Source organism: Trachurus trachurus (assembly GCF_905171665.1).
Source record: "Trachurus trachurus genome assembly, chromosome: 17".
In the NCBI taxonomy this organism is placed as follows: Eukaryota; Metazoa; Chordata; class Actinopteri; order Carangiformes; family Carangidae; genus Trachurus; species Trachurus trachurus.
This window is the reverse complement of record NC_139900.1, coordinates 32,079,344-32,100,405: the sequence shown is the minus strand read 5'-3', so window position 1 is coordinate 32,100,405 and position 21,062 is coordinate 32,079,344. Positions and strand designations below refer to the sequence as shown.

At 40.9% G+C, this 21,062-nt stretch overlaps 1 protein-coding gene across 1 annotated transcript in view; it reads right to left on the bottom strand.

Annotated features, from left to right (window-relative positions):
• Positions 1-17,863, bottom strand: part of obscnb (obscurin, cytoskeletal calmodulin and titin-interacting RhoGEF b) — a 60,048-nt gene extending 42,185 nt beyond the window's left edge. Inside the window, 24 exon segments of the mRNA XM_083991242.1 lie at positions 783-1,049; positions 2,238-2,342; positions 2,474-2,635; positions 2,744-2,897; positions 2,999-3,111; positions 3,240-3,506; positions 3,635-3,901; positions 4,026-4,295; positions 4,399-4,665; positions 4,759-5,031; positions 5,114-5,389; positions 5,531-5,812; positions 8,038-8,313; positions 8,410-8,685; positions 8,918-9,270; positions 9,272-9,563; positions 10,108-10,276; positions 10,727-10,833; positions 11,020-11,286; positions 11,410-11,715; positions 12,707-12,967; positions 13,095-13,364; positions 15,257-16,349; positions 17,592-17,863. Of these exon segments, the coding sequence (XP_083847368.1) occupies positions 783-1,049; positions 2,238-2,342; positions 2,474-2,635; positions 2,744-2,897; positions 2,999-3,111; positions 3,240-3,506; positions 3,635-3,901; positions 4,026-4,295; positions 4,399-4,665; positions 4,759-5,031; positions 5,114-5,389; positions 5,531-5,812; positions 8,038-8,313; positions 8,410-8,685; positions 8,918-9,270; positions 9,272-9,563; positions 10,108-10,276; positions 10,727-10,833; positions 11,020-11,286; positions 11,410-11,715; positions 12,707-12,967; positions 13,095-13,364; positions 15,257-16,340 (6,364 nt within the window). The 5' untranslated portion in view covers positions 16,341-16,349; positions 17,592-17,863.
• Between the last annotated feature and the right edge of the window lie 3,199 nt (positions 17,864-21,062).

Below are 21,062 nucleotides of genomic sequence, written 5' to 3'. Positions count from 1 at the left end.
TATGCCGCGTCACTCAATGGCCAATGTTAATCCTCTGCTTAGAGCAATTTTTCTCCTCTTTTAACGCCCTTGTGTGTTTTGGCACCATCTCACTCTCCTGTGTGTTCTGTTGCTCTTGCCAAAACAGGAATACAGCACCTAATTTGACTTGTCATCGTAGGAATAGCATAGGTGTTACTAATAACATTACGATGGCCTGTTCCTATTTAAGTCAACTACTAAGTAATGACAGTGTGATGGTGAGCCAGCATGCACCACACAAACACGCCCAAACCAGGCAACTAAGTGGAATGCAGCCATCATTAATTTTATTTTGTACACCTCAGCTCCTCCTGCTGTGACATGTCAAAACGTCTCCAATGAAAAAGGCCCATTCTTTGTCCGTGGAGTGGACTGAACTGTAATGAGCTCACACATTCCCTGGCAAAACCTCAACAAGAGTAATTTGAAAACAGCTGCATGGGTTACTTCACCTGCAGTGGTAATAACAGTTTTGTTAATTTCTTGCACAAAATTATTTGACATACCATTTTTTTGTTAATTCATTTAGTAGGTCACGCTCGTTGCAAAATAGCCAAGAAATAAATCAACAAAATGTTCCCATATTTCTCAGTAGTGTAATACTTAAGACAGACAGATACCTCATTGACTGTGAGTCTGATGGCTTGTTTAGTGTAAATACTTATACATGTATTTACACAACCATACACCATACCATAAATTCCCTGCAATTGCTTTAACTGACACCAAGTAGATTAATCGGTCGCCTTCCATCATGTTACCTTCTACAAGCAGTTTGCAGGATGTCTTGTCATCAGTGGCATCACAGGTATATGTGTCTTCGTCCCCGGCGTCGACCTCGGTGATGGTGAGTTTTCGGTACACATCTTCACTCTTGATCTCGTACTTCTTGCTGGGCTTGATCTCCGTCTTGTTCTTGTACCACTTCACCTTTGCACTGGCCCGTGACACTTGGCATTCAAGGTGACCACGATGCTTATACATCGCTATCTTATCCCTGAGTTTCTTCACAAACTTGACAGGCAGCTCTATAGTCACAGTAGCACTGAATCAATCAAAACTATCACGTATGCCACAAAGGAAAATGAAAGACCATGAATGCCAAAGCCTTGCAAAAGCCCTTCGCTAGGCGAACAAGAGGACAAGCAATGTTCATAGACTAATTATGCTACAGCAAGAGCAAATGGGGTCATAATGTAATGGCACATTAATGCTTTTGATGGATCATCAGTTCCAACATTTGTTTTTTTGCAAAAGCAAAAGCAGATAACGATAACCTAAATTAAATAGAAATTACTGTGTGCCAGTAATGTTTTGTTTATATATCACTTGCTGTTTGGTTGTAGCCAAGAAGTTGCAGTTTACAACATAGGTGACTGATAGCAAAGTATGCCACTAAGATACAATTATCCTCAACACATTAACATTCCTAGTACCTGAATTCTGGGTAGAGATAGGTAGATTTATCTTACACAGCTAGAGATCCAATCATTAAATGACTCCAAAATGTCAAGAATCTCTGTAAAAACTACTGTATGACACAGATGCTAACCCACTTTCACTCACAGAAGGCAGCTATGACAACACCTTAGAGAAATGATCCTAACCCTCAGCTAGAAAGACACCAAGAGTTGTGATCCTTTGCCATCAGGCCTCAATGAGGTAGAACAATGTAAATGGAAGTTGCAAGTGGATTCTCTATTGCACCAGATTAAAAACAGATTGATGTTCTTAATCAACTGTAGCAGCAAGACAAATTTCATTAAACTCTAGTGTTAGCTTTTGCATTGGGTTAACTAAAGTAGCTGAAATGTTGAGGTAACTTTACAAAACCACCCAAGAATTACACAGTAACACTTCTGCACAGCATGACGATCAATTTTCAGCAGATTAATTGATTTTAATTTGGAAGAAAGTCAAAATTCAAATGTGCAGGAGTATTTAATTTATTGCCGACTTTCTGAAAGTTTTGGTCAAAGTGAATAAATAATCCATTTGCAACCACATCTGGACATTGCAACATGATTAACTGCACATATAACAAGAAATGTTACTCCAGCAAGGGAGACAAGTTGGAAATTAGCTATAGCTATAAACTCATTAGCTTCATGCCTTAAATTGCCTGGCCTTGCCTTCATGCTTTGTTTTGTAACTATATTAAATTTCATTGTCTCTATCAAATAAATTTAAAAAATCCATGCAACACATTTGTTTACCTTTCACTTTAAGTTTAGCAGTTGAAGAAGCCTTATCAGCTGTGAATTTAATCTCGCCCATATCCTCGGTGGAAACAGACTTGAACAGCAGTACATAGGTTCGGCCTGGAATAAGACACATGATGGGTCAGTTTTTTTGTTTGTTTGTTTTTTTAAATCCTTACTACTTCAGAAAAAATCATTATGTGATTACACAAGCAGATAAATATTTTTTTTCAAATATCTTGCAACCTTACCCTCTTGTCTCATCTTGATGTTGTCACCCGCTTTGAGTTTAGCACTTCCTTTGTACCACTGACAGTCCACTTCATCATGTGAGATTTCACAGACAAATGATGCACTTTCCTTCTCCATCACCTCCACGTCCTCCAGTTTTTTGATAATCTTGATGTCTCTGGCTGCAGGGAAACATTTTAAGATGTCTTATATACTGGAAAATATTACATCTAATCTGTACCTTATAATAACACCTGATTTGTGTGCTCTGTGAGAGGAGTAATATTTACCATTAACAGTGAGCTTGGCAGAGGTGTTATCATCAGTAGTGCGACAGATGTAAGTTCCTGTATCATCAGGGGTGCATTTGTTGATGACCAAAGAGCGCTTTCGACCCAAGGAATGGATGCCAAAGTTTTTCCCTGGTTTCAGCTCCACGTCACCCTGAAAATGTATTAATTTTTAGATTAGAGTACACATGGTCTGCACCCTTTCAATCTTATTATTATTCTCCGCCAACAGCAATACAAACAATAATTTCTTACCTTGAACCATTTAACATCTGCATTTGTTCTGGACACTTCACATTCAAAAGTAACCTTCTCCTTCTCAGGAACACTGATATCGGTCATGGGCTTAGAAATCATAGCAGGTGGTTCTGTAAAATCAACAATTAAGCAAAACGTGATTTTGTGGATTATATGGATTCTAGCATTAAGTTATTCCTCAAGTGGATTATAACAAATTAAAACTTTCTTTGCCAGACTAAAAGGAAGCAGCTCTTACCTGTGACAATAAGTTTTCCAGAAGTATGGACACCGTCTGCTTGGAAAGCAATAGTGCCTGCATCCTCTCTCTTGAGATTGGACAATGTAAGGGCATGCTTCTTTCCCAGAGCTGTGATACGACAGTTTCCCCCTCCCCTTAACTTGGCTCCATCCTTGGTCCAGGAGCCTTCAACGTCAGCCTGGCTGAGTTCCACCTCAAGTGTAACTGTTTCTGTCTCATGTGCCTTGGTTTCCGTTAAGCCCTTTATTACCTGGATCTTCTTCACTGAAGGGAGGAGGAGGAGGAGGAGGAGGAATGGTTAGATGTAAACATCCAGACAAGGTTTCCTATCTTATAACTCAAACATGACATGCATTATATACATTCCCTTTTTATTTGTGTGTAAATCTTACTCTCAACGCTAAGTTTGGCCTGTGTCTTGTCATCCAGAGTTTCACAGGAGTAGATGCCACGGTCAGCGTGAGCCACACTCTTAAAGACCAGGACCTGCTTGGCTCCGTCTACCCGAATCTCTAGGTTTCCTGCAGGCTGCAGCACTACGCTGTTCTTCATCCACCGGACTTCATCTGATGCCTTACTTAGCTCCACCTCCAGCTTCACTTCACTCTGCTCCTCCACTGTCAGGTTTTCCAGCTTTTTCTTAAATGTCACAGGCTCATCTGAGTAGGGGACACAGATATGTTGACATTATTGAGGCATTTTTGTTACTTAGAATACTTAAAATAGATACAGTATCATATATTTTATATAGATATATTTTAACAAAAAAAATGCACTTCTTACGTTGCACTTGTAAGGTAGCTTTGCAGCTTTTGCCTTCTGCATCAATGCTAATCTCTCCAGCATCTTTTTGGGTGACAGAGGTGATGGTGAGTGAGTGGGTGTTGCCACCATGTTCAATCTTATACTTAGGTCCAGCAGTGATGGGTATACTGTTGTGGAACCACTTAATGTTGACATCTGCTGGGGTAGCAGCACATTTGAAAATGGCATCTTTTCCCTCCATAGCAGCCACATTGTTGAGTTTGGTGGTCAGCCTCACTAATCTGGGCTCTGAAAGGAATCAGTGACATTCAATGATATTGTATGATCACATGAAATAAAAAGTTTTAGGTGTTAAACCGTGGGTTCAGATTTTAATTAACTGATAATTTACCTTTTGAGGAGACTTTAGCAGAGGTCTTATCACTTCGACATTCGCAGCTGTATTCTCCTTCATCTTCCTTAGCCATGCCAGTCACAGTGAGCACCCGCCTAGCACCATCTGTCCTGACACTGTACCTGCCCCCAGGTTTAATCTCGCGACGATTATGGTGCCAGACAACATCCCCTGAGGCTTGATTTAGTTCGCACATCAGGCTAATTGTACCCCCCAACTCCACATCAACAGATTTCAAGGGTACAACAAACTTCAAAGCTGCATCTGAAATGAAAACAGGGGAGTTACATATTCCATCAAAATTGGGCATCTGCAGAGTTCTGTACTGAAATTACCAGGTTATTCCCTCTGACCTACCTTTAACCTGCACTTTGAACTCCAGTTTGTCACTAGCAGTTTGAGAGGAGTATGTTCCACTGTCTTTGGCTTCAGTAGATTTTACCACCAAGGTACGAAAACGGCCCTCTTTTTTCATTTCATACTTGCTGCTCTCCTTGACCTCCACACCATCTTTAAACCACCTCACACTTCCACTCTCTGTGGTCAGCTCAGTGGTCAACACAATGTTTTCACTTGCTTGAACAGTACATGTGTCTTTGACAGACTTCTTCTGGAACTTGACAGCCTCTTCTACAGAAAAATAAGAACTTCTTTTGAGTAGCTTTCTTATTAATTATGTGGGAAAATTACTTTCATTTAAAATATATTTTACCTGTCACTTGCAGTTTAAATGCCAGCTTCTCTGTTCCAGCCTCACAGGTGTACTCTCCAGCATCTTTTTTCTCCATTTTCTCAATCACCAGCTCGCGACTTTTGCCCTTAGTCTCCATGTGAACTGCTTTGCTGGAAGTCAGCAGCTTGCCGTCCTTGTACCACTTCACTTCCGCCTTGGAATCAGAAACTTCGCAGCTCAAAGTGGCTTTCTGAGAGAGAGTGGCTTTGACGTCCTTCTGGACTGACTCCTTGTTTGAGAAGCCAGCTGGAGGCTCTGTGGAGCGAATACAAAAATGTGATGTAAATAAAACAGGGAAACACGACACAAAAACTCAACATAGCGTACGTAACAAATCGCATTTCATATCTAATTTGCATACTCTAGGAAATCCTAGGAATATATCATTTCTCCTACCTGCCACCTGTATCTTAAAGGTCAACTTCTCAGTCCCACCCTCACAGATGTACTCTCCAGCATCCTTCTTCTCCACGCTGTCGATCACCAGCTGCCGACTCTTGGCCTTTGATTCTGTATGGATTGTCTTACTGGAGGTCAGTAGTTTGCCATCCTTATACCATTTCACCTCCGTCTTGGTGTCAGCTACCTCACAGCTTAAAAGAGCTTTCTGGGAGAGAGTGGCTTTCACCTCCTTTTGGATAGATTCCTTGTTAGAGAAGGCTGACTTGAGTTGAATCTCTGAAAAGGTAAAAATGGACAATGTTGTGGTTATAAACAAACATTAACAGAGATTTAAGTGGACGAAGGTGCATTATGCTGTTGCTGAGCCCACCAAAGAGAACTGTGCAGCTACGTAAAGAAGACTATGCACAATATTCACAAATCATTGTGTCATTATCATTATCATCATCATCATTAACCTCATAACGAAAACACAAACTACAAAACAAAAAATTCAAATCCTCCACTGCAGCTGTTTTTCAGCTTTGCTCTGATTCACCTGAAATCTTCACCATCTTAAAACACCAGTCATATTCCTCCAACATATACAATTCCCTTTAATGTTCTCATACCTGTCACCTGTACTTTAAATTCCAATGTTTCTGTTCCGACTTCACAGGTGTACACCCCTGCATCTTTCTTCTCTATGCTGTCCATCACCAGCTGACGAGTCTTGCCCTTTGAGTCCAAGTGAACCGTTCTGCTGGAACTCAGCAGCTTGCCATCTTTGTACCATTTCACCTCTGTCTTGCTGTCAGCTACCTCACAGCTCAGAGTGGCTTTCTGGGACAAAGTGGCTTTAACTTGCTTCTGGACTGACTCTTTGTTGAGGAAAGCAGATTTAGCCCGGATTTCTGTAGAAGTGACTGTAGAGGAGTGTGGTGGGAATACAATTACTGATACAACCACGGACTTGACTTTAAAACCACAAAGCGCACAAAGCTCTGGATGAGCTGACCACATGTAAGCAAACTTTGCCGAACACAGGGTCTCAAAGTGTATTTAAGCCTATAAGGCTGACGGACAACAACAACATCAACAGCAGTTTATGTTCACAAATGAAAGCAGCCACAGAGAGGCACAATGCCCAAAGCCCAAATAACAACATAGAACAGCCTCATCAAACAAGTCACACAACTACAACAAACCAAAAATATTACGTCCTACTAATATAACAATCTAAGTCAATGCTGGACATCAAATACCTCTAACTGAAACAACCAACAATGCAACCATAAACGGAGACCACAAGACAAACAGAAAACACAAATTCACCAGTTTCACACAGTTTTTCCTTATCTTCATTTTTTTTTTAAAGGATAGCAAAATGTCACCATTTGAAAGTAAAATCTTTTTTGTATTGTGCCATTTAGTATTGTAAAATCTATATAGGTGACGAGCTTTAACATTTACATTTCTAATACTATTACTGAATTAAAAAATCAAAAAGCTTTATGTTTGGGTCATAAAGTTATGGCTTAATGATCTTAATATGGTAGTAATCAAATATAATGCCTCCTTACCTTCCACATGCATTTTAAAGGCCAACTTCTCAGTCCCAGCCTCACATATATACTCTCCAGCATCCTTCTTCTCTACGCTGTCGATCACCAGCTGGCGACTCTTGCCCTTTGACTCTGTGTGGATTGTCTTGCTGGAGGTCAGCAGCTTGCCATCCTTAAACCATTTCACCTCTGTCTTGGTGTCGGCTACCTCACAGCTCAGGGTGGCCTTCTGGGAGAGAGTGGCTTTCATCTCCCTCTGGACTGACTCCTTGTTAGAGAAACCAGACTGTGTGTCTGTGGAGGAGAACATGAATGTGGGTGACAAGAACTTTTTCACTGTCCTCTAACACAGTGGTTCCCAACCTGGGGGGCGCCAAAGATCCAGGGGGATCGCGAAGCCCTCTTGATTTTAAGGGGTTTAATAATTTTAATGTAATTAAAATGTTAAATAAATGAGTAGGCTAAGCATTTAATCTATATATGTGACAAAATCAACTAAATTCAAGGGCCACATTAAACATTTATTTGTGTATTTAAATAGATAAACAAATAAATTATAGGCCTATATCAATAGATGATTGAATATCAACAGTTTTAAAACATTAAATACATAACATACAGCAGGGCAATATCAGTCACAATGAATTTGAAAAACAGCATGGAACAATGAGAAAAAACCTGTGTAAAATTACAACATATTCTTCAGAACTTGTACTGTTAAAAACATAATTGTGTTTTTAAAAGTACAAGTTCTGAAGAATATGTTGTAATTTTACACAGGTTTTTTCTCATTGTTTGTTCAATGCTGTTATTAAATTACTGAAATATAATAAGGGGGGGGGGGGTCCCTTAAGAAAAAGGTTGGGAACCACTGCTCTAACATGTTAGCATCTGCAAAACCTTTGAGTGCATCAATCAATGAAAAACCTAGAAGAAAAATGCTGTCAGTGTCTGTACCTGCTACACGGAGTTTAAAGGCCAACTTCTCAGTCCCAGCCTCACAGATGTACTCTCCAGCATCCTTCTTCTCCAGACTGTCGATCACCAGCTGGCGACTCTTGCCCATTGACTCTGCGTGGATCATCTTGCTGGAGGTCAGCAGCTTGCCATCCTTATACCATTTCACCTCTGTCTTGGTATCAGAAACCTCGCAGCTCAGAGTGGCTTTCTTGGAGATAGTTGCTTTCACCTCCTTTTGAACTGTCTCCTTGTTGAAGAAAGCTGACTGGGCCTCTGATTGAATCACATAAGATGTAATTCATTAAGAGCTCAAAAATAAACAAGCATCCAATAAAATACACAAATATTTTGAAAAGCCTCCTCCCTTACCTGCCACTTGTAATTTAAAGGCTAACTTCTCAGTCCCAGCCTCACAGATGTACTCTCCAGCATCCTTCTTCTCCACGCTGTCGATCACCAGCTGGCGGCTCTTGGCCTTTGATTCTGTGTGGATTGTCTTGCTAGAAGTCAGCAGTTTGCCATCCTTGTACCATTTCACCTCTGTCTTGGTGTCGGCTACCTCACAGCTCAGGGTGGCTTTCTGGGAGAGAGTGGCTTTCACATCCTTTTGGACTGACTCTTTGTTGAAGAAAACTGATTGGATATCTGAGGGCAACATCAATGAGAGATACAAAGTTGTTATGAGCCAATGACTGTGACATATTCTGACACATTCCTCAGGTTATCATCAAGTATGCGAACATATGATTATTTTTAATTCCTTAGGAATAGTGTTTACACTCTCAGGCAAACATCATCGAGTCTTATTTGGAACATTTAAAATCACAAAATTGACACAACAAACTGAACCCATTTATTGGATTCTACATATCAATACCTGACACAGATATCTTGAAGACCAGTTTCTCCCCTCCAGCTTCACAAATATACTCTCCAGCATCGCTCTTCTCCACCTTTTCAATCGCCAGCTGACGAGAAGTGCCTTTTGCCTCCGATATGTATATGGTCCTACTGGATGTTAGCAGATTGCCGTCTTTATACCATTTCACCTCTGTTTTGCTATCAGACACATTACAACTAAGAGTTGCTTTTTGGGAGAGCAAGGCTTTCACCTCCCTCTGGACTGACTCCTTGTTGGAGAAGGCAGCTTGGGCTTGAGTTTCTACAATGAGAATACAGTAAAGAAATGAATGTGTGTGATCAGCAGTCGGATGCTGAATAGCACTGCAAAAGAATCACAGTCTTACCTTTTATCTTGACCTGGAATGTGACTTTGTCTGCTGCCGTCTCACAGGTGTAAGGTCCTTCGTCACTTTTCTTGGCATTCTTGATGATGAGTTTCCTTTGAGTCCCTTTGGAGATGATGTTAGTTCTTTGGTCCTCAGTGATCTCCACATGGTCTTTTTTCCACACAACGGCTGCACTAGCAAGAGACACCTCACAGCTGAGCTCAAGATCTCCTTTCAGGGATGATGACAGTCCCATGGTACCTCTGGCCTTGTTCATAAACTTAGCAGGTTCATCTTAGAAAAAAGAGATGGAAAGAGATGGAGTCAATGTTTTTTTTTTAATAAAAAAAAATATTTGTAAAATATTTTGGTGGTGCCTAATTGGAGAGTAGTACAAGTAAAATATTTGTGACGTGAAATGAAATCTCGTATTTTTAGGTTTGTTTTTGAAAGGCCTGATGAGCATGAGCTGATGCAGCAGAGCCACAGTGGAGGTGGTTGCTACATGATCACAGATTGCTTTCGTATTTGATGGCTGATAAGCATATGCTAGTGTCCATTAGGGCAGGACACATCCTGAAATATCGCATGGTCTGTGACAAACTGTCTGCATACGGCCTAGATGCAGCACTTATTTCACACCGGCCAGTTCCTTTAATGACATCACTTCTGCACCATGCAGGACATATTTAGCGCTTAACCTTTGGCAAAATGTCTGCTCCACAGAACAACAGCTGCTGCAGCACATTTTCTAACAATTCAATAGCACACAGGTTGTTTCTTTGTAATGGAGTGAAACTGGAAACTGTACTGTTGCCATGGATTTTGATTTGTATACCTTTAAGAGAGAGCTGCAGGGACATCTTGTCGTCAGCTAAAACACAGTCGTAGATGCCAACATCTTCCTCTGTAACATTGTGTACCATCAGGATCCTCTTGCGGTCAGTGGTGACATATTCATACTTCTTGCCCATTTTCACTTCCCGTCCATTCTTCATCCAAACCACCTGCGGAGGAAATACAGAACAGATTGCTACACCACACATATTACAGCAAATACCAGGGTTAAAGGTACTTTGATATTCCATATTTAGATACTCAATATAAAATGTTCTCTTTTGCAGACTATTCTGAGCAACATGTGGTTGATGATAATGTTGGGTAAATGTGTCATGCTGATTGAGCTTATTTCCATATGAAATTAAACTTCCAAGTTCAAAGACAATGCACAAACTCTTAGGAAAGAGGGTCATAACTTTATGGAATTGGCTTTTAGCCTTTTGCCATTTTAAAGGCCATTAAAAAAGGAAATGAGTGACAGCTTATCAATTACAGAAATTATAGTACTTATAGGTCTTTCATACCTGCATAGTTGTAAAATGAAAGATATATTTATTAATGTAAAATATAAAAGTAAAAAACAAGAGCTGGAACTGATGTGTGTTTCCATTGCAAACCTGTGCATCGTAATCCGACACCTCAGCAGTCAGCTGAGCAGTAGCTTGGGCACTGCAGGTCACCACCTCCATCTGACCTGGCCTGTTTGTGAACCTAACAGCAGGGGCTAAAAATACACAAGTCAGATTACTGCATTGTTGATTTGTTTCTCAGAAAAAATACCTGTGATGATGAAAGAATAGACATCTAAACATACATCTATATTTTAATATAGAAAAGCAAATATGTATCAAGATATTAATATGATCATTCTCCCTATTGATAGTTTTACTGGCTACGATCATGTGCATACCCTTCACAGAGAGGATACAAGTGCTTTGTGAGCCTCCACCCACAAACTTGACTTCAGCGCCGTTCATTTCCATGGTCACGACACGGATGAGCAGTGTGTGTGTGTTCTTGGACCTGGTGATGAGGTAGTCAGCTCCACTGCGGAGGAGGCGTCCGCTTAGAGACCAGAAGCCAGAGCAAACAGCAGACAGCTCCACAGAGATAGAGAACTCCTCGCTATTGACTGCAGTGCTGTTCGCCAGGCCTTTTCTGATTTCTGCAGTGGGCTCTGAAGGCAAGAGGCAAACCAGACATGAGAAAAGAACACTTGAATGCATACAACAACAACAACAGACAGCCACAACTGATAGATGCTACAGTAGTACAAACAACAAAAAGACATCAGCCTTACCAAGGTAGAAGCTTCCAGGCACTTCCAGGTAGGCACTCTGGCCAAAGTCGTTTGTGGCAGAGATACGGAATTGGTAGCTGGCCTCTTCAGTGAAGTTGCAGATGGTAATCTCTGTTAAGGCAACAGTTTCTCCAGCATTGCACCTCTGCCATGTCTGAGTGCCAACCTTCCTCCTCTCCACAAAGTAACCCTTGATGGGCACGGGGCGGTCAGTGTCTGGGGGAGACCACTGAATGGTGAGGGATGAGTCAGTCTTGTTCTGCACCACAGCGTCGACTGGGGGATCAGGAGGATACTTCCTTGCAGCTAGAAGAGAAAGAATGACAGTCATACTGTTTATCTAATGAGTATTGAGTGACTGCAGTGTATCAAAAGAACATTTTGACACTTCCTCACAATTTGGAGGTGAAAAAAAAAACATGACTACACCTTGTAAGCGTTAAAGGGATAGTTCAACATTTTGGCAAATTGGCCCATTGCCATAATCGCTATAGTCATAGCAGTAGGTTCGTTACCTTTATTTGTCGGTGTAAGCTATTTTTAGAACGGAGGAGCGGAGCGGCAGGCTGTTCAGAGCTACACTATGGAGGCTAATGGAATTTCTTGGTTTCCCTCATCAAACTCATCAAATACAAAATCCCAAAACTCCAAAACGCTTTCGTGGACAAGTTGTGAGCTGCACAATCACCACGCTATGAGATAATGACGGAACGATACGAAACGGAGCCGTTTTCGAGGTAAATTCATACAAACCCGCTGATGCGCGTTGCGTTCAGGGACAGTTTTTCAGCAAGCAGACTCTGTATTTACCTCGAAAACGGCTCCGTTTCGTAACGTTCCATTATTATCTCATAGCGTGGTGATGCTACGCTGATGTGCAGCTCACAACTTGTCCACGAAAGCGTTTTGGAGTTTTGGGATTTTGTATTTGATGAGTTTGATGAGGGAAACCAAGAAATTCCATTAGCCTCCATAGTGTAGCTCTGAACAGCCTGCCGCTCCGCTCCTCCGTTCTAAAAATAGCTTACACCGACAAATAAAGGTAACGAACCTACTGCTATGACTATAGCGATTATGGCAATGGGCCAATTTGCCAAAATGTTGAACTATCCCTTTAATGTTGCTTTTGTCTCATTCATCAAGTGTTTACATAGTTTTGTGTAACCCCGTTATGTTACATATTTGCTTGAATCTGTAAAGGTGCTAAAGGTAGGAAGGTTCAAGGAAGACAAGAATCTTGCAAGCAAGCAAAATACAATTCTTTTAAAACAGGATGTGACCCAGGTGTCATCCTTACCAGTGACAGAGAATCGAGTGGAGGTTTTGCAGTCTCCAGCCACAAAAGCAACCTCCCCTGAGTCATCTGCCTGGCAATCTCTAATGGTGAGTGTGTACTGTCTTAGCACGCAGGCGATGGAAATACGGGAATCCTCCTTCAGCTTCTCCCCATTGCGAGTCCAATAGACATCTGGGCAGGGGTGCTCCAGCTCCACACAGAAGATGACAGTGTCACTGACAGGAACTACTGTCCTCCGAGGGAGCTTCTTGGTAATGTTGCCTAGGATATAAGAATAAGGGAGGTGAATCTACACATTAATTATATACCTGATAACAGAGTTATGATAACCCACCAAAATATTTCAGAATAAACAGGAACAGAGAGGAGAAAAAAATGTCAGTTATACCCAGGACAGTGAGCTCAGCCACAGTGCGACTGCCCTCTTTCATTTCACAGATGTAAACGCCATCATCATTAGTGGTGACATTGTGTATGGTGAGACGACGCACGGTGCCATCCTCCTCCATGCGATATTTGGAGCTTTGTTCCAGCCTCGTTTCCTCCATGAACCAGTTGGCATTGGTGATACTGAGAGGCACCTCACACAGCAATGTTGCCGACATTTTCTCTTGGACATCCACATCCCGCAGCTTCCTCCTGAACGGGACACTGGGCTCTGACACAAGGAAACATTACAGGATCTTCAGGTTACACAATCATACTGATAGTTCTGCATTTGTCAGTCTATGAATTGAAAAGAGACAGGCTTACCAACTATACATCACAATACTTTACACTTTTCTTGGTTGAGGTCAGATAAATTAGAACCTAGTTTGGAAATAATCCATCATACTTGGCATTTAAGATGCGCAATTTTTATGTGGTGCGTTTTAGGAAACTTCAGCACCCTAGATTTGAGACTTCTCGGATGTCTCACTACGCTCCGCACCACAAATGAGGGATAAAGTTTCAAACTGTATCCATATCCATATTTTGGACCTAAGCCAACAGTTTAAACCGAGAACTGTTGAAACATGTGGAACTCGACTTTGAGTTATGGGAGAGTATATGAGTCGAAGTGTCTACAACAGTAAGCTAAGCTGTTTTCCGCTTATCTTAAATATTTCTTCAAAAATAACACTCACAAAGTCAAATCAGAACATATAGCCTATCTACTAAATATCTGCTGCCCTTAATCTGCTAGGACCCCGAGCCAAACGTTGTTGACCACACCTTAGCAAAATGTATTCACTTATTAATTCATATAAACATATACGACCCTCTCAGGAACTACCTTTTCTTTTTTTGTAAAGCACCCAATAATTTATAGGTGATGTATCAAAATCTATTGTAAAGCTGGTAAAGGATATACACACCACAATGTTTTGTGTGGTTAACTTTCTTTAGCCATATAGGCACTTTGTGTTGCTTTTAGCATGAAAGGTGCCATATAAATAAATAAAATTTGAAAAATTTGAATATATGTGCACTTTTGTTGTTCCGGTGTAAGTGACAGTCAAGTGTAAATAGCTGTAAACGTGTATTGTAAATTCAAATACATCATCTTTTCCTTTTTTTTGTTCTGCATTTGGGGAATTTGTTTAGAAATAATCATAATCACCACACAACTACTAGCCTAATGGCTCAAAATGATGATGAGGAACATGAATATGGAACATGATGACGCCTGTCAATTGCAAACTTTCATTCCACCAAACTAATTACAAGGCAAACATCACTTATATCTATTTCTCTGCACCTACTAGTAAAAGAACATGTACATTAGTGTCACTACCCACTTAATGGATTAACAACCAACATAAATCTACAACCCTACAATTTCAGTCCCTTGGGCCTGTTTCTTCCCAAGGGAAGTCACACGAGCAGTGGCAGCAGTGTGCTCCAGTAAGTGACTGACCATCTTAGCAACTGTGAACTAGTCATCACCAGCAGAAAATAGATGCAACACAACACCTTCCCACAGAGGATGAGCCAGATTTCAACCCTGTTGTGAAACGCAAAACACATTTTGAGAGGTTTAAATGAGGTTTCAGTGCAGTGACTTGAACCACACTTTACTGCAGTTGCCAGCAATGAGTTTATGCCACTTTCATTAAGCTCATTCTTCTGTGCCTCCTGTTTTATTGCTATTAAAACACATGAATGAGGCTCACCACTATACAGGGTGACAAATGAAGGCTATGCACTTTATTTTGAGTGTAACTACTCACTGGACCACCAAATGTGTATTAATATGTAGTTCAAAATAGCCACAACAAATGTTATTTACTGTATGTTTCAGTAATGGTTATGGTTACAGCTGGTTAAGGAAATGATTCACGCTTTTTGAAAATTAAACTCATTCATGGGAATTGCTGCAAACATATGTCTATGTAAACTTGTATATGTAAATACTGGACATGGTATGGCTCAGTGTGTGGGCTTCTAAGTATTCTATGTGTTGACAAGTGATCCATTCGATTTATGATGTTGTCTCATATCTCTAATAAAAGCTGTAAAGCTGTTAGTAAATGTTATGTTCTCTCACATAATGTAACATGTTCTTACCTTTGACTGTTACCAACACAGCACTGTAGGTCTGCCCAGCCATGTTGGTTGCATTGCAGGTGTAGAGACCATTATCAGTCTGCTTGCAGAACAGGATCTTGAGGATGAAGTTCTCAGCCTGGTCCTCATAAATGACATGTCTACGGCCCTCACTGATGTTGGATCCATCCTTTCTCCATATGATGTGAGGTTTAGGGTGACCCGTCACAAAGCAGCTGAGTTTGGCGTGCTTGCCTTCAGTCACTGTGCAGGTACGGGTGAACACACCTTTGGGCAGCTTCGCCAGTGCAGATGCCCTCAGCTGATGTTCAAGGCTCAGAGAACTGTAACCATCTGTGATGGCGCCTTTGGTTGAGGACGAAACCGAGGAGCTTTCTTCGGTGTGATAGATGGAAATATCCTTCTTCATTTCTTCTTTGCGCTTTTGCAAGTGAGAGAGGAGGGAAGTGGCCTTATCTGCTGTCAGGTGGCGGGAGTCCTGCGCGTCTACGGCGAGAGCTGCTGCGGTGTGTGCACGGCCAACAGGGTTCTGGGCCCTGCAGGTGTAGGTGCCGCTGTCCAGGTTACGCACACTTTGGATCTTTAAGGTGCTGCTGTCGCTGTCGGAAACAATCTTGACGCGGTTTGTCTCTCCCAGGTAGCGCCCATCCTTTTCCCAGTCAAAGTTGGCCTCTGGATAAGCTACAACCCGGCAGTGGAAAATAGCATCGCCTCCCAGACCGACGCGTGACGAGGTAGGCTTCACCACAAAAACAGGGGCCCTCTGAGCCATCTCCGTTGGCAGCGCCACTTTCAGGGTTACAGCAGCATAGGCTTCCCCAACACTGTTTTTGGCACGGCACATGTACTGCCCACTATCCTCCAGCATTAAGTCATAGATGGTCAAGCGGTACACAGTTCCATCCTCCACGGTCTTGAAGCGGCCCCCAGATGTCATCTTCAGCTTATCCTTTTCCCAGGTGATCAGCGGGGTCGGACTGCCCACAATGGTGCAGCTCAGTGTGGCATCTTTGCCCACACACACTGCAAACGCCTTTGGGCGAGTGAGGAACCTAGGGGCTCCTCCAAACAAGTTAGGATCCATTGTTTGCTCCTGTAATTAAAAAAAAGGTGACAAAAAATATAATATATATTATTATAAATTTGATAGATTGTGATTTCGGTGTAAGTCACGGTTTCAATTGATATATTCCTTTACTTCTGGAGAATATGATTTGTAAGCTGGAGCACCACCATGGCTCAGTTATGGTATGATGTGACACCTTTTACCTTTAGCAAATGCACACATTGCAACTTTGATAATATTTTGAATAATTGTTTGATCCTACAAGGGAAGGGGAAAAGAAGTAAAACAAACACTGAGCAAAATTAAATGGTATTTTTCATTTATCAAAGCCCTAGTTTAATGCACTTTCCTTTCACACAAAAAACAGATGATATTCCTGATTTATGATTGCATAAAATTGTGGAATTTAAGTTGTATAATTTCATTGAACTATAATGTTTTATGCCCATCACGAATTGTGTTTGTCATTTTAAAGCAGTTCCAGGCTGCATGTTAAATGACATAACTGTTAAATACACCCGACAATTGGGAGATGTGCCAGTTTGCTATACACTCTGTAAATATGTTACACTGTAAAAACAGACATAAACCCACTGTTCAGAGTGGCATATTTATAGCTGGCAGTTACAGTGACAGTCATACCCTGTCCTGGCCCTGCGGACAGATTCACTAAATACAAAATGCCATACAGCATATTGACTGGGCAGGTAGTTCAACAACACCACAACAGATGAATTCCCCTGTAACAAGGTCAAACAGAGCAGATATGTTCCTTTCAAAGAGTGACATTTGCCAGCTTTGTCACCTCTGTCGCTTGAACCGCCTGTCCCAAAAATAACCTCAGCTGTCAGGGCCCGTCTCTGTCCATTGCCATTTGTAGAAGCGAAACGGACATCAGCTGTTTAATAAAGCTCCCACTTCACTAACATTTCCCGTTGTGTGTCTTTTATACAAAGACCTCTAAACCTCCTTAACTTATGTTGGAATTTCAGTAATAAATGTCACTTTTAATAAAACAGCGAAAGTTGAAGGACATAAGATTGTAATTCGTCAAAAGATGAAAGTATCTCACTCAAAGCTGGAAGTTGAAGCTACTGTAACTAGCTTCACTAAGAGCAGCAGCCGTTGCAACAGGTGGAAAAGAAGATAATTACGTTAATTTTAGTTGAAATGAACTCAAAAGTCGGTCAGTTTTACATATAGAAATTAATTAAATTTAGTTAACTTTAGTATTAAAGTAATATTCTCAGTTTAGCATTACTTTTTCACCTTGAGTCTTCAGCCACTCAGGTAAAACTGGCGTTGAATCATGTGGGCTTTAGCCTCAGTTGGCCGTCGAGGTTTCCGGGTGATAGACCTCCCCTGTACCGCTGCTAGAAATCCAACCACAAATGTCCTCTTTGTGCTTAAAAATCCTTGAAATGGTTGTAAATCCAGGATGGTGTAACATCCCCCCCAGTCTCCGGCAGTGGGCGGTTGACTAGACTTATTTTTTCTTTCTTCTCCGGTACCTCATGATGCCAAATAGCTGACGTTCCTGTTTTAGCGCAGCCTCCTGTCCAAAATAGACTTGTCATTTAGTGTGGAGATATGAGGAGATAGGAGGAGATAGGAGACAGGCTGGGGCTGAGGAGAGGAGGGGGAGGAAGGGGGAGGAAGGGGGGCAGTAACACTCTGGACCTGCTGCTGCTGCTGCTGCTGCTGCTGCTGCTGGGCTGCTGCACACACACACCCTGCACAGTGCACACCACCACCAGCACTCAGACACTTAAGTCGTAAACAACTCATAATGATGAATATTACTACCAAAATATTTTACATCTGCAGAGGTGAACCTTTCAGTAGCAACCGCTCATAAATAACACTATGACATACTGAAGTTCCACCCTGTTTGTTTATTGTTTTATGTTGTATTGTTTTTCCTCCCCTTATCTTTTATTGAAGGCCCGAGTCCAAATTCGCTAACTCCCCCCCCCCTCAAACTACTAACAATAATAATAGGCTAATCATCACATTTTATTGTTGTAGCCTAATTATTACATGTTTTAATATAACAACAACTATAATAATAACAACAACAACAACAATAATAATAATAATTATTATTATTATAACAATAATAATAAATATTATTATTATCATTATTAGTGGTAGTAGTAGAATACCATTTATTACTAATTTGGAAATTATTTAGGCCTACATTCTGTTCATTTTATCTCCCAGCATGAAGGTTTAAATACTATTTCCAGGCTCTCTCCACACAATAAGACTTTTTTTTTTTTTCGTCTCTTCATAAAATACTAGAATCAGCCTGGGTACCCCTACAACTGTTTTGATTGCCTCTGGTCCCTTAAATTTCTCAAACTTCTAGGAAAAATTATTGTCAGCCTACAAAAATGGAAGTTGTGATCATAGTTCCCTTATTGAATTTATCATAAACTTTATTTAAATACACACAGCGTTCTGTAGTCTGAAACCTCATGCGGGTAAAGTGGCCTCAGACTTTTGGTATTTCAGATGTTAATGTATGAACACTGCAGCTAGGCAGCTTGAGGTTATTGATTTTGTGTTGACTTGTGTTGACTATCCTATTGACTTTTGTTTTGTTTTTATTCCTCATTATGTTCCTTCATTGTCATTCAGTCCCTTGCTTGTGAATAAGAAACCAGTAAATCCCTGTTATTTTTGTGTTTGTATGCAGTAATCGCTAATACTAATTTGACTGAATGTAAATATGATTGGGTTAAGATCAGAGATTAGCTGAACCTGTCACAGAGCATGTGGCACATTGTATTCTGCAGCCACCAGTGTGACAGCTGCTTTATAGCCGCCTATAATTAAGTTATGACTTCATACTGAGCTAAAATACAGTAATGCCTTAAATGTATCTCCCATGACACCTTCACAATGATGACAACACTCAGCAATCATTCAGCATGACATTGCTGTCTTTACACAGTAGGGCGTGCCACTATTATTTTTTATTTATCAAAGAAAGAGACATAATTCTGCTTCTGGAATAATAATGTTTACACCATCTAGAGAGGAAAGGGAGGGAGCAAGTTGTACCATGGTATTTTCTCGGTCTCCCAGCGTGGGCTTTCCCCCAGTGCCAGTGAGTGACAGCAGCAGGTCGCCTGGACCCTGAATTAAACTCCACGAAACTCTAGCAGACGGTAATCCACTGTTGCTGCTCGCCCCTGCTTCATCCCGTTCTGGCTACTGTGTTTAGTTTCCATGCTTCTGAACCACACTGAGAAAGAAATGTGTAGATTGATCTGTTATCTGTCTCTGTAATGTGGGAAAAAAATAATAATAAAAAAAAAAAATCTGAACTTACTTCCAAATGTTTTCCCTGCTCTCTCTGTACTCTGTAGCCCAGTCCGTCGTTAGCATTGAATCACAGATCATTTCCACGTTGGTATTCGTCCAAAACTCACTCTCAGCCAGGGGTCATCTTCTCATGGCACCTACAACACACTACAGCAGAGGGGCAGTGGACAGACACATACACACACACAGTACCTGGCTATGTTTTTGGCAACTATAGAGCTGGATAAATTCCCAAGTATAACATTTCTTAGCAATGAGCCAGTCTTCACAAAATGGACGCAATGTATACTCTCCAATATCTGACATCACGGGCCTTGCAGCTGACCTCTCAGCCATTTCAAGAATAAGGTCGTGGTTGTATCATGTTCACAGTTACCTCAAAAGAACATTTACACAGAGGGATGACAAGTGAGACGAATGCCTGTAGTACCAAGGACAGGTAGCCAAGAGTGAACAGCAGGTGGCATATGTGCGCCTTAAAAGGCCTCGGAGGACCTGGACAATGATGTTAACCAAGTGGAGGAAAAAATAGATGAGACTAAATAGTGTGTAGCAAAATAGACACATGTGGTGTTTATTTACAATGCAGATACCATTTACAGTAGTGTCAGGAACAGGGCAACGAGGTTAACACAGAAAAACAGGAAATGTCAACAAAAGTACTCTAAAATGTTTTTGTTGTTGTTTTTTTTTAATCTTTTGTCTACATTTGATGCTGTGTGTTGTGTTTTAACCTAAGACAATTTTGACAATTTTGAAATCTTTAATTCTTCTAAATTGCTATCTACTTTAAAATGATTCCTTAGTAGGGTCACAACCATCAGACAACTGGTCCGGGTTCTGCTTTTTCCTGTAACTTACATTTCAATTCACCTCAAGGTAAATTTGTTGAGAGAAAACTCAGACATAATGTACTGTATTCTTTAACAGCCTCAGTTGTATTTTGGATCAACTGTGAACACACATATGAACAACGTATTCAGCATGCTCCTAAATGATGGCATAAGTAAGATACAAAAGTTAATGGATGAATGGATCACAAATTCATTCCTACACAGACCATGAATGTCTGTAGCCAGTGTCTCTCAGCCAAGCAGCAGGGCAGACAGGTTCAAGTGGCACTGAGCCATGACCTGGAGCCCTGCTTTAAAAAAACACTTTGTATAAATTAGTGCAGTAATATAAAAGGTTATCCCTTCAAAGGTCAACATCAACACCAACAGAACAGTGTGAATATCTTGTTTATATATACACCATTGGGCTGGCACAGAAAGTGTTAGACATTGCAAACTAGCAACAACAATGTAGAACAGAGAGAAAATTAAAATATATTTTTATTTCAAATAAACATCATGTAATGATCCACACATAAAATGATTAAATACACTCAAAATAAGATTTATTTGC